At 62.1% G+C, this 13179-nt stretch overlaps 1 protein-coding gene across 6 annotated transcripts; it reads left to right on the top strand.

The window, feature by feature from the left end:
• Positions 1–606: 606 nt before the first annotated feature.
• On the top strand, positions 607–12900 carry PUF60 (poly(U) binding splicing factor 60). 6 transcript variants are annotated; one of them, XM_055432248.2, is made up of 12 exons: positions 607–837; positions 5415–5504; positions 7618–7713; positions 7825–7914; positions 8772–8822; positions 10764–10925; positions 10996–11088; positions 11194–11407; positions 11496–11686; positions 11821–11956; positions 12144–12379; positions 12464–12900. In XM_055432248.2, exons 1-12 carry the CDS (start codon positions 814–816, stop codon positions 12761–12763), a joined length of 1683 nt encoding a protein of 560 aa, XP_055288223.1. In that variant the 5' UTR covers positions 607–813; the 3' UTR covers positions 12764–12900. The 6 variants fall into 6 exon arrangements, with proteins under 6 accessions (XP_055288223.1, XP_055288225.1, XP_055288219.1 ...); XM_055432244.1 differs by having other exon boundaries at positions 676–837; positions 5418–5504; XM_055432250.2 differs by lacking the exon at positions 8772–8822 and having other exon boundaries at positions 608–837.
• The last annotated feature ends 279 nt before the right edge of the window (positions 12901–13179 follow it).

Raw genomic sequence — 13179 nt, 5'->3', positions numbered from 1 at the left:
GGCTAAAGTTGCTAAGCTGACAACCTCAGGGCCTGAGCTTCACTGAGGGAGGGTCTTGGGACTGGGTGTGGCATGCAATAAACGTCCAGGGCAGCTCAACGCCAGGGATGGACACCTGGAACCTTATAGTTCAGAACTAAGGGGACGGAGTGTATACCCTTCCCAGGGGATTGGTTCGGAAGCCTGTCTCTTGGGTTGCAGTTCTACACACTGTTACGTCGGTGGCTCTAGGACGCTATCACTTTTAAAATGCACTACTATTTTCTGAATCATTTGGAGAGAAAATGCGACCATAACAGGGAACACACCATGCATTGGTAGGCGCATTCAGAGATACGGATGCAGAGGCATTTCGAAATCTGAGTCCGAAAAAAGGCGATTCTTGGTCGCGGTTTTCAACCGCAGCTCTAGAGAGGATCCGGCCTCTGTGCCCAGCCTCGGGGTTTTCCTTCACAGGAGACAGAGAAACTCAGTAGGGAAGGGAAGGCGGCCGCGAGGCGAGGGGAGGGACGACCTGGGACGCTATCAGGCCGGCGGAGGGAGGTGCTAGCGGCGGGAGGAGGCGGGGCGGCTGCGCGCGCCCCCGCCCCGCCCCGCCCCGCCCCCGCCCCTTCCGCGCGCCCTTCCCGGAGCGTTAACCGTTCCTCCCCGCACCGGAAGCGCGTTCCTTTTTCCTTCCACGTCGCTGGGGAAAGGGCCTTTAATCGCGAGAGTTCCGTTCTCTTGAGAGCGCCTCCGCCGGCGCCTAGATCGCGCGAGACCGCGGAAGGAACCGAAGCGTGTGGCGCGCGCGGCGGCCGCGACGGGCACAAGATGGCGACGGCGACCATAGCGCTAGTAAGTGAGACCCCGGTGACCGCGGGCCGCCGCTCAGACCGCGGGAGCAGATTATTGGCCCGGCGAGGGCGCCGAGGGTCCCTCGGGGACGTAGCGGCCGCTCCGGAGTTCAGCGCGAGCTTCTGCGACCTTCGGTCGCGCGAGGCGGGGGCGGGGCGGGCGCGAAGGGAGGGGGGCCGGCCTGCGGCCGCAGCTTCCGGCCCGCAGACGGCAACTTCCGGCAGCCCGCGCGGGAGGACTTGGCGCGCCTGTAACCCGGGGTGCGGCTGGTTTTGACGAGGGTCGGGGGACAACCGTGCCGTGTGGCGAGCCGGGTCTCTTCGCGGTGCGGTCGGGTGGGGCCAGACGGTAGTCGTTCCCCTCTACCGACGTTGTGAGCCTGTATCCCCTACTTGAAGGTGGAGCACCGTGGAACCGTGGAGTCTCCCCCTCCAGCGTGGAGGGGCCGCAGTGCGTGCGGGGGCCTGTAGGACTGGATCGGGCCTGGTGAGGAGGGAGGCCCTCGCTTCTTGAGTACACAGCTGTGAATCTGCTCTCTGCTGATGCCCAGCGGAGAAGAGGTCTCCAGCCAACAGGGATTCCGTCTTGGAATCCCTACTCAGGAAGGGAAGACGAGGTCTCTCATTATATCTCTCATACACGTATCCTGAGCAGTCACATTGTCCCAAGCGCTGTGCGAGGGCTTGGGGGAACAGTAGGGAACGAGAGACAGTCTTGCCCTGTTCTGCCGTCTACTGGGCACTGGAGACCAGTTTCCATTCAGGGTGCCTGAAGTGTTAGCGCGGGTGCAGGCATCTCTCCTGCCTTGCTCCATGCTCAGCTACATGGAGCGCTAAGCACAGATGGACAGCCTCTCCTCACACAGCACTTCATGGGGAAGTCTCCCTTCACTCTTCCTCCTCCCAGACTTGTGCCACTGAGTCCCCTCACGGACCCTCACAGGGAACTTCATCCCTTTATTTACCTGCCCCCTCCCCAACTCAGTCAGATGTGATGGGGTTTGTTTGAGAGGAGTGTGGCTGGAGGTTGGACTGATGGGGGAGATCTGAGGGCCAGCGGGTGTACTTAGACTGCCTCCCTCAGGCTCTGATGGTCACAGAGGGGGCGAACTTGTCTCGCTGGGGCAGAAACTGACTGCCAGTGAGAGGGCGGCCCCAGGCTGTAAGGGGGCCGTGTGTGATTCTCAGTTCTGGCGAACTTCACTGTCCTCCTTGTGCCATATCCTGCTTCCTGTTGAAGCCACAGGAGCAACCACCTTTGTGACAGGGGCATTAGAAGAGTTGTGAAGGTGGAGGCCTTGGTGACTGTCTAAGTTACCAGAGTTTTAAGATGATGGAGAGGGAGGCTTGAAGACAAGGACCAAAACTCTTGGGAAGGTGTAGGAGGAGCAGAGACCAGTGAGAATGGAGGCCTCATGTCCCCGAGCACCCCCAGACCTGTATCAGCACCACACCCTAGCTTTGCTCAGGGGGGCCCAGCTCAGCTGTGGCACAGGCCCAGACCTGGTGGTGTCACAGTGGAGGGTGATGTGCTCACTGGGTCTGAACCTTGGAAGCTGGGCTTTTCAACTGCCCGTCTGAATCCTCTTCAGGAGGTTAATGCTGCTGCTGCTAAGTTGCTTCAGTCGTGTCCAACTCTGTGCAACCCCATAGACGGCAGCCCACCAGGCTCCTCTGTCCCTGGGATTCTCCAGGCAAGAACACTGGAGTGGGTTGCCATTTCCTTCTCCACTGCACGCATGCATGCTAAGTTGCTTCAGTCATGTCCGACTCTGTGCAACCCTATGGACAGCAGCCTTCCGGGCTCCTCTGTCCACAGGATTCTCTAGGCAAGAATACTGGAGTGGGTTGCCATTTCCTTCTCCACAGGAGGTTAATGAATGTATGTTAATATGCATATACAAACTGTAAAGGCTCAGACTTACCTTATCAGCTTGTGGGAATAAGGTCCAGTCTGTGGCCTAATAATTCCTCCTCTAACCTTTCGAATGAATAGGTTTCTAGAAGAGTCACCGGTTCCCTCCAGTGCTTCAGGGGCATAGCAAAAGTTTCTTCTCTGTCTTCTGGTCTGTGCATGCTGAGGAGTGCTGGTTTGGTGACCTAAGCTGTGGCTTTGGCTCTTTGGTGGGGTGAGTGGCGCTGGACTTGGCAGACAGTGATCTTGGGGGGAAGAACCCAGGAAGATACCGAAGAGCCTCTTCTAACTTTTGTGTGCCTTCACCTGGTCACTGCAGAAACAGGCCATGGGCCCTTCCTCCGACACCTGGGCTCACTCCTACTTGGGACCATCATCCTAGGGGTTCCATCTGGCAAGAGCACTGGACTCTCTCACCTTCCCAGAGGTGAAGGTGCTTGTTTTTCTCCTGTGGGTCCCAGCCTGCCTGTCACCTCACCGAGAAGCTGCCGCTGCTGCTGTGGCCTCGGGGCCCTCACACTCCCTCTTTCCCACCCTGTGCTTGGTTTTCTCCTTAGGGCTTGTGCTACAGAAATAACCTCGTGTTGGGCCTGGCTGGCATGTCTCTTGTCTTGCTATTCGTGCATCTGCAGTGCCCTGCACAGAACCTGCCCACGCTGTGGATAGCATGGTGCCACATGAAGGGGACTGACCAGATGGGAGGCAGCGTCCTGCAGGAGCCCTGCTGTGGGGACTTGACTCTGGATGTTGTAATAATACAAAAAAAAATCACTGAAACCTGTGGATTGCTGGCCATGTGCAGAAATTGCCTTACGTATTGTATATGGAGCTGGCCACTTGCTGAATCTTCCTGCCTGCCCCAGGAGACAGGCCTGACGAGCCTGGAGGCGTTAAGTAATTACTTGATTTTTCTGGTTTTGTAATGGAAATAATCCTTTCACCCTGGGTTATTTGATTAGTGGCAGTGCAGGGGTTTGGGCCCCAGAATCTTGGGGCTGCACTGCACCCCACCACACACACATACACCCCCGCTCTGCACATACCCTCCCCCACCCCACACACATCCACCAGAGGGAGTTTGCACCCCTCAAGGCACTGCTGCCTGGCGCTGGGGTGCTTTGTGACTGGCCTGCTGTAGTCATGGCTGGAGGACAGTGTAAGACTAGCTGTAATGATGAAGGGCAGTTTCCTCCAAGCTTTCTTAGCATCTGCTTAGAATAGAGCCTAGGCTCTGTGGGACTGAGGCTGTTGTTTCTGCCTTTAATTCCCTGGGGTTGGCTGTCCTTTGTGAGTCACTGGTGGACTGAATTTCCCTGCGAAGCCTCTTCTGAGCCGTCTCTGGTCTCAGCACAGTCCTGGTTCTTGTTGGCTGCTGCACTGATTTGGGTGAGTGGGAAATCATCTATACGTGTGCCCTCAAGTTGACCCAGTTCACAGGGGTCAAGAGGCTGGATTACATGCCCAAACCTGAAGTTACCTCTTGTTGGGGTTTTGCGAGGCAGCCTCTGCTCTGGTGTTTTCTGGGGGCTGCCAGGGCACTTGGAGCAAAGCCAGACCCTCTCCCCAGATGAGCACCCGCTGGGTAGCACTTCTGTCCGAAGGGCCTCCCTTTCCTTTCTCCCTCACTTGAGGGAGCATGGTTTCATGGCTCACAGCAGTGATCCGATTTCAAAGTGGTTCCAGGGAAGGAGCAGCGCTGGGTGGGCCGCAGCTTTCACACCCACTGGCCACATCTCTAGTGCAGTCAGGCTGGTGCTGCTGTCTTTCCTTTGAGCCTGGAGCGCCTGAGCCATGCTCTGGCCAGGTCAGCCCAGCCTTTCTTTGGCTTTGTGCTTGGCGCCTCGAGGGTGGGCAAGGCTGTCGCCTGTGTCCTAGATGTGTGTGGGTCTTACGCTTGAGTTGGGAGTGGGTTCCTGCTCTGTGTCTTCTGAGATGGTGGGGAAGTCTCAGGGCCCTTCCACTAAGACCCTCACTTCCATGATGTTGCCCACCTGCCACCACTTCACACCAAGTGCTCCTTGGCTCCTCTAGATGTGGCCATACTCTCACCTGCCCTGAGTTAGACAGCCCTGGACAGTGCAGGGGGTGGAGGCATGGGGGAGGCCTGCAGAGGCAGACCCACAACCTGGCCCTGACAGCCAGAGGGCAGCCCTCCTCAGAGACATCTTCAGGAGGGGCCTTGGGACTGAGACTGAGGTGTGGGCTGGCCCAGCGTGTGTACAGTCTGCTAGCAAGATGCCTCTGTCCGCCTCTGGAGGGGAGGGGGCCACCTGTGATCCTGGTCGTCTTTTCCTGTGTGGCCAGAGGGCTCCTCTTGACCCAGGAGTGAGTGCCTTTTGTTGACCGGGGGCAGGGACACAGCTCAGCTCTCCATGCTGTCTCTTTCTGAGGACTTAATGCCAGCCTGGGGCTGCCTCAGCCTCTGCTCTGGCTTCTCCCGGCCAGCCTCTTGGGCCTGGGCCCTGGGCAGTGGCAGGTGTGCTGGAGGAGCGGAGCAGGCAGGGTGAGGCGTGGAGGGGCAGCTGCAGGAAGGCCCGGGGCCAGGTCAGAGCTGGCTTCTTGCTGGTCCTTGCAGACTCCAGCTCTTAACCTGGGAAGATGAGCGAGGGCCCGGGTGGCTGGGTCTTGTGAATGTTGTCACACCGTCTCCTTCCTGCCTGCAGCAGGTCAATGGCCAGCAAGGAGGGGGGTCCGAGCCGGCAGCAGCGGCGGCGGCAGCGGTGGCAGCGGGAGACAAATGGAAACCTCCACAGGTACTGCCCTTAAGCGTTGTTGCCCTCAGGCCCGCCCGCCCGCCCGCCTGCCTGCCCGCCCGCCCGCCTGCCCGCCTGCCTGCCTGCGCGTCCCTGGGCCCAGAGAGACCTGGCTGAGGGTGGGGGCGGGAGGAGCCCCGGGGCCTCTGCCCTCTGGGCCGGGGCCCTGCCCTGCCCCCCAACCCCCCTCCGGCCCCCCCTCCCCGCACCGGGCACCCTCGCCCCGCGTGTCTTCAGACCCGGGCAGATGGTGACTGTGCTCAGCTGGGCCCGATCCTCGGGTGGCGCCTGCCTTTCACTGCTGGTGTCACAGGAGGGTGGACGTGTCGCTCAGAACGTGCAGGGTGGTGTTAAGAGCCAGAAGTAGAGTTTCCCTTCAGATCTCTAAGGAAAACGTGAACGCGGACCCCTGTGCCGGTCAGAGCACAGGTCTGGGCCTCGACTTCAGGGTTGGCCTGGAGGGTCTCAGCCAATGCTGATCGCCAGGCCTGTGGGGCTGGGGTGGAGGGCTGGACCTTGCTGTCTTCGGGTAAGAAGGTTCTTTATGCTTCTGCATGGCAGTGCCTGCCTCCAGAGGGCTGGACAGGGCCTCAGCAGAGTGGCCTGTGGGCTGTTGGGGCCGGGTGCCCAGCGTGCCTGGGGAGGGCTGTGGTATGCAGCCTGGATCCTGGGAAGCTATGGGGGCTGAAGCTGATGGGCAGGGGTCCAGGGTGTCCCTCTAGCCAGCCCTTCCCGACCCTGGCTGGCTATCTAGCCAGCCATTGGTTGGTAGGAGAAGGGCTTTTTGTTTTTCAAGACAAAGAGGAGATTGAGAAGTTTCTGAGGGGCTGAGGGGGGCTGGCATTGATCACCATGGTGACGGCCTGCTCTGGAGCCGGGGCCCTGGCCCTCGTCCTCTTTCCCACTGAGGAGAACTGGGCTCGGGGCCGGCGGGCGGGCTGAGAGGACCGCCATGCAGGGGCCAGACTGCACTGCCAGAGGAGGGGCTGCCAGGGCTTCCCGCCCTTTGACCCTGCGCTAGAAGCCTAGCACTGCAGCTGGTCAGAAGGGTGGCTCTTGGGGTCTGAGTCGCCAGCCCCTTCCTGCCTTTCTGTGGTTGCCTGTCACTCCTGTGCTGGGGGCCTGCCTCTCGCCCCTGCTGTTTCTCCCGAGGCTTCATGCTGGGGGTTGGAGAATCCCCAGTCTGGACGGTTGCTGGCCACCCAGCGACTGGTGACTGGGCAGGTGTGCTCCGAGCCCCTGCACACACGCTCCTCCCGCTCACACAGCTGGGTCCTTCCCCTGCCAGAAGCTTAGAAATGACTTTCAGTAGAGGGCATGCCCTCACTCCTAGTAGCACCCACCCTGGCCCGCAGCGGGCTGGGCCTGCCACCACCAGAGCGTCTCCTCGTCCCTGTGCTCACCTCGCATGTTGGCGGGTGTCCGTTTCTGTTCCCTCATGGTGGGCCTGTTTCTGGCTTCTCTTGCCAGGGTGCTAAGCATAGCCCAGGGAGAAGTTTGGTGAGGTTGGCTGGGAGAGCAAGTCCAGGTCTCCGGATGGTGTGCAAGGATGAGGGTGGGACACTGCCTGCAGCTGTGCTGGGAGGGCAGCGCCTCCCAGACTTGCTCTTTTGAGTGGTCCCTGGGACTGGTCCCTAGCAGGGAAGCCGAGTCTATGGCCATGAGATGATGTCAGGGGCCTGGCCTGCCTGCCAGGCAGCCCAGGAGCGGGGCATCCCAGAACATCCAGAGAGCCCTGGTCCTCCCCTTGTCTGGGAGGCCAGTGCCGGCCAGCTCTCCTGTGCAACTTGAGCCGGAGGTTCTGGGGTCGGGCTTGCCATGAGGTCTGGCTCCTCTGACTTCTCATTGCTTGTCTTGGTGACTCCAGAGGGGCCTGGGTCCTGCAGCTGCTCTGGGTGGGCCGAGGGCCCCAGTGGGCCCTGGAGGAGGCAGGTGTGGGATAGCCACTGGGCTGCTGGACCCATGTCCGCCCCAGGCAGGAGACAGTCTGTCTCTGGGGACGGGCTGAGCTGCAGGCCACGTGCGGTGGTCGGGCAGAGGGCGGGGTGGGCCTGGGGCCACGGGAGGGCCGTCAGGGACTTGCTCTCAGCCATTTCCCTGCTCCCGTCTGCAGGGGACAGACTCCATCAAGATGGAGAACGGGCAGGGCACAGCCGCGAAGCTGGGACTGCCTCCCTTGACGCCTGAACAGCAGGAGGCCCTCCAGAAGGTGAGCATGTCCCTCCTGGGGCTCCGCAGCAGGGGACCCCTTCGGGGGTGGAGGAAGGCCCATCTCCCCACAGGCGGGCCCCCCAGTGCTCCTCACTGCCTTCTCTCGCAGGCCAAGAAGTACGCCATGGAGCAGAGCATCAAGAGCGTGCTGGTGAAGCAGACCATCGCCCACCAGCAGCAGCAGCTCACTAACCTGCAGGTGAGCCCCCCCGCCCACCACCCCGCCGCCTCTCTCCTCCTCTCGCGCCTGTGGCCAGCCCCGCCAGGAGTTGTGGTGCTCCGTTTCTCAAGGACTCCTTGGGACCCCCGGGTTCCTCCCTAAGGCATGAGTGGCCCAGCCCTACCCACCTGTTGAGAGCCCACGGCCCCTGCCAACCCTCTTCTGTAGCCCTGCGCCCCCCGCCCTTCCCCAGTAGGCTCCTCTTCTTGGACTTCAGACTGTGGCCTTGGGTCACCCCCGAGCCATGTGCCCGGCTGCGAGGCTGATGGTGTACCCCCGAGGGGCGTTTCTCCCCACCCCCACGGCCTCGGATAAGAGCGGTTAAGCCCCCGCCCCTGCAGTGAGTCCAGTCCAGTGGCTCAGGGCCCAGAATTGAGAGGACAGACTGGGGATGCCTCCCCAGGGCCCTGCTGTAGGCTTGTGGCCAGAGGCGGCCGTGGCCATGGGGAAAGAGGACAGGGTGAAGCCAACAGGCCTGGGCCTCGAGCCTCCAGCACCCCGCCCAGCCCGCAAAACCTTCACGCTGCCGGGGGTGCCTGGCTCTTGACTGTGCTCCGTCCACTCCTCCCCTCCCTCACCCTCCTCCTCCTCCTCCTCCTCCTCCTCCCCCCCTTCCTTCTTGCCCCTGCCGGCCAGGCTGCGGGGCGGGGCGCCTGGGGCTCTGAGGCCCCCCCAGGCAGGTGCCGGTGGCCGGCCAGGTGCCCGGCAGTGTGGGAAGCAGGCGGGCCTCCTGGCAGGGCGGGGACTCCGGGCCTTGCCGCTGTCTGCGTGAGGTGTGACGAGAGCGGAGACTGCTCGGCTCCAACAGACTGAACTCTGTCTTTACTGTCTTTCAGATGGCAGCAGTGACAATGGGCTTTGGAGATCCTCTCTCACCTTTGCAATCGGTCAATAGCCATGCTCACTTCTTCCGGGGCTCATGTCCCTAGTCAGGGCTAGAGGGGGGCGGTGCGCCCGCGCGCTGGGGACCGTGCTCCCCGTGGCCGGCCCTGCCCGCCAGCGCAGGACGCGCGCAGCAGACTGCCAGGCGCGGGGGGGGCACCCACCCCGGGACCGCCCCTGGGGAGGCCTGCATCTGCTCTGAGGGCCCGCCTTAAATCTAACCGGCCAGGTAACTGTGGAGGGCAGCCGGCCAGGAGGGCAGCTGCCCACGCCAGGCCCTCTGCACCCGTGCCACCTGCACACATCGGGTGTGCCACCAGGCCTCCTGCTCCGCCGGGCTCCAGGCTGCTCGGGCTCCTGGCTGGGGTCAGGCACCCGAGGAGAGAAGGGTCTTAACTCACGGCCCCATCAAACCCTGGAGGGGGGATGGAGGGAGGGGGTGGGGGCTGGGGGGACCCAAGTGAAGGAGAGAGGGAAGGAGCAGGATTGGGCCGTGCCCTGGCTGTCAGCAAGGGGCGGAGTCCATGCGGGCAGGGAGCAGGTGGTGGCCGTGGCCCTGTCTGTTGTCAGCAGAGGAGTGTCGGGAGGAGATGCCCCTCCCGCCCCCAGAGGCAGGCTGAGGAAGAGGCCAGGCCCCCCTGGGAGTCTGAGGGGGAAATGTGGCCTTCCCGGGGGCCGTCCTTGGGCATGAGTTCTCACAGGGGACACGCGGTCCTGTCCTCGGGGGCCAGACAGACCCCGTGTCCTCTCTAGGGAGCGTCTGTCTATGGGAGCAGGTCAGGCAGGGGGCTCTGGGTACCCCCACTGTTGGGGAGCCCACCCTGAAGAGGAGACATGCTCCTGTCCTGGAGAACTTTGACCCCAGGGCCAGCTGGTCTCACATCTGGGGCACCTGGCGCGAGAGGGGACATAAGTGTGGGGGTGGGGGGCAGTTCTTGATCTCGACAGGAAGCCTGTGGCCTCTCTGTTGGGAGCATAGTTTGAGGAGGGGGTCCTATCTGGGGGACATGAGCCTTGTTTTTAGGCTTCTCTTGGCAGGATGTGGGGGCCTGGCCAGTACTAGACCAGTTGGCATATCTGAAGAAAGAAGCTGGCCTCTGGTTATGGGGAACCTCAGGAGGGTGTGGGGGTCCCCCGCTGAGGGGCTGAAGCCAGGGCCCCATTTCCTTGGCCTGCCCTGGGCTTCTGGTCTCCCCCCAGTGCACCATGGCAAGTGGCTCTGGGGCGCTGCCTGCGAGGCCTGTCATCTGAGGTGGCTGGGTGGGAGTGTCTCCTCGAGCGACCGGGGGCCCCAGCATGGAGGCGGTGGCGCCCGCCCGCGTGGACCCCGGGGCATCTCCTCATGGTGGCTCCGCTCCCTCGTGATGCTCCCAGGGATCAGCAGCCCTTTCTGTGAGGGTTCAAGGCGCTGGGGCTGCGCGAGCGGTGCTGCCAGTCTTCTCTCCGGGGAGTCCCTGACTGGGCTCCTCACCTCCTGCCTGGGGTCTCTTCTGGGCAGTAGCTGCCCCGTCTTTTGCCCCCTCTCTTGCCTCACACCAGCGTCCCTGCAGCCTGGCGGCTCCCCCTTCCCTCTCTGTCTGAGTGCATGGCCAGGAAGGACCCTGGGAGGACCTCCCAGCCCACCCAGGTGCCCGGCCCCAGATTGGAGGGCTTGCAGCCCTGCCTTCCGACCAGCTGTCAGCTGTGCTGTCAGTCTGCCCGGGACCTGGGTGGGCCAGGGTGTGTCCATTTCCTGCTTTCAGGCCTGACTTTCCTTCCTGGGCTGGGGTCTTGCCGACCCCTGCCACCCTGACTTCAGGGCAGATCCTGCACCACACCACCGCGTGGGGAGCCCTCCCCACAGCGGAGCAGGATGGGGAGGGGTGGGCCAGGAGGGAAAGGGGCTTGCCAGCGTCTTGCCACCCCTCACAGGCCAGTGGCTCTGTCTCCCCTTGTTCCTGCTCCAGATGGCGGCTCAGCGGCAGCGGGCACTGGCCATCATGTGCCGGGTCTACGTGGGTTCCATCTACTATGAGCTGGGGGAGGACACCATCCGCCAGGCGTTCGCCCCCTTTGGGCCCATCAAGAGCATCGACATGTCCTGGGACTCCGTCACCATGAAGCACAAGGTGAGGGTCCGTCTGCCACCTCACCCCGGCCCTGCACTCTCCCAGCCTAACTGCATGTTCTTATGTCCAGGGTTTTGCATTTGTGGAGTATGAGGTCCCAGAAGCCGCCCAGCTGGCCTTGGAGCAGATGAATTCCGTGATGCTGGGAGGCAGGAACATCAAGGTGAGGGCTGGGGAGGGGACCTTGGGGCCAATGGGCAGCGTGTTCTGTGTCTGGTCAGCCAGACTAGACTAACTGGGGGCTGTTTGTTTCCTGTCTGTCCCACAGGTGGGCAGACCCAGCAACATAGGGCAGGCTCAGCCGATCATAGACCAGCTGGCTGAGGAGGCGCGAGCCTTCAACCGCATCTACGTGGCTTCCGTGCACCAGGACCTCTCGGATGATGACATCAAGAGTGTGTTTGAGGCCTTTGGCAAGATCAAATCCTGCACGCTGGCTCGGGACCCCACGACTGGCAAGCACAAGGGCTATGGCTTCATTGGTGAGTTTGGGAAGGAGCGGGGTGGTGAAGCCCCCTCCCCCCACACCCCAGCCCCAAGGCTGGCCCTCACTGCGCTCCTGCTCTGCAGAATATGAGAAAGCCCAATCGTCCCAGGATGCCGTGTCTTCCATGAACCTTTTTGACCTGGGGGGCCAGTACTTGCGGGTGGGCAAGGCTGTCACACCCCCCATGCCCCTGCTTACACCGGCCACACCTGGAGGCCTCCCGCCGGCTGCTGCCGTGGCCGCAGCTGCAGCCACAGCCAAGATTACAGCTCAGGTAAGGATTGGTGCAATTGTGTGGTTCAGTAGTGGGCAGTGGGACCCCTGGTCCTGTGGGGACTGGCCCTTTTAGTGGTCTGGAGTGGAGGCAACCAGATCCAGGACTAAGCACAGTGGCCTTCTTGGTTGCAGGAAGCAGTGGCTGGAGCAGCGGTACTAGGTACCCTAGCCACTCCTGGACTGGTGTCCCCTGCACTGACTCTGGCTCAGCCCCTGGGGGCTCTACCCCAGGCTGTCATGGCTGCCCAGGCCCCAGGAGTCATCACAGGTGAGCCTGGGTGGGTCAGGGTTTCCCTCCTTCCACTGCTGCTCCTCTGGGCTTGATGCCTTCAGCTGTCCTTAATGAGCTTCTTCGCCCCTTGGGTCCCCTGTGCCCCAGGGCAGTTCAGCCATCCTTCTTCCTGGGAATGGAGGGAGGTGGGGAAGTGACTGCTGACTCGATGGGTTTGCTGCAGGTGTGACCCCGGCCCGGCCTCCCATTCCGGTCACCATCCCCTCTGTGGGTGTGGTGAATCCCATCCTGGCCAGCCCTCCGACGCTTGGTCTCCTGGAGCCCAAGAAGGAGAAGGAGGAGGAGGAGCTGTTTCCCGAGTCGGAGCGGCCGGAGATGTTGAGTGAGCAGGAGCACATGAGCATCTCGGGCAGCAGCGCCCGCCACATGGTGATGCAGAAGCTCCTCCGCAAGCAGGAGGTGGGCCACCGGGGCTGGTGGGGCGGGGCGGGGCGGGGCGGGGCGGGGCGGTCCAGCCGTAGCTCTCAGCTGTCCCCCCCACAGTCCACAGTGATGGTTCTGCGCAACATGGTGGACCCCAAGGACATCGACGATGACCTGGAAGGGGAGGTGACCGAGGAGTGTGGCAAGTTCGGTGCTGTCAACCGTGTTATCATCTACCAAGAGAAGCAGGGCGAGGAGGAGGACGCGGAGATCATTGTCAAGATTTTTGTGGAGTTTTCCGTAGCCTCTGAGACTCACAAGGCCATCCAGGCCCTCAATGGGCGCTGGTTTGCTGGCCGCAAGGTGGTGGCTGAAGTGTATGACCAGGAGCGTTTTGATAACAGTGACCTCTCTGCATGACCTTGGCCCCATTCCCTGGACTCGCACTTTTTCCTTGTTTCATCTGGGTTTTATAGAGTGATTCAGTGGTATCTCGGGCCCGGCCACCTAGCCTGTGGATAAAGATGCAGGTGCTGCTGGCCCTGACCGTCCCTGTCTGACAGTGGTCTTGTGCTTATTGGCTCCCGGGGTGGGGGTGCGGGTGCGGGGCAGGGTGAACACCCGGGCAGCGCAGAGGCAGCGAGCCTTGGTGGTCACGAGACCTGAATACCGCAAGGAAGGCATTTGCCGGGGTCAGCAGTTGCTTGGTTCTTTGGTGCCCGCACGGGGTGGGGGTGGCCTTCTTGCTGTGCGGGGCTCTAGTGTCACGTGCTCTGGTAGTGCTGCAAGAAGGCTGGCCCAGAGTCTCCGAAGTCCTGGGACACACGCAGTCCATC

This window comes from Moschus berezovskii, chromosome 16 (assembly GCF_049115385.1).
Source record: "Moschus berezovskii isolate FMDL1 chromosome 16, NW_MosBer_1.0, whole genome shotgun sequence".
Taxonomy (NCBI): Eukaryota; Metazoa; Chordata; class Mammalia; order Artiodactyla; family Moschidae; genus Moschus; species Moschus berezovskii.
The sequence above is the reverse complement of the archived record's forward strand: the minus strand, read 5'-3'. Positions and strand labels throughout refer to the sequence as shown.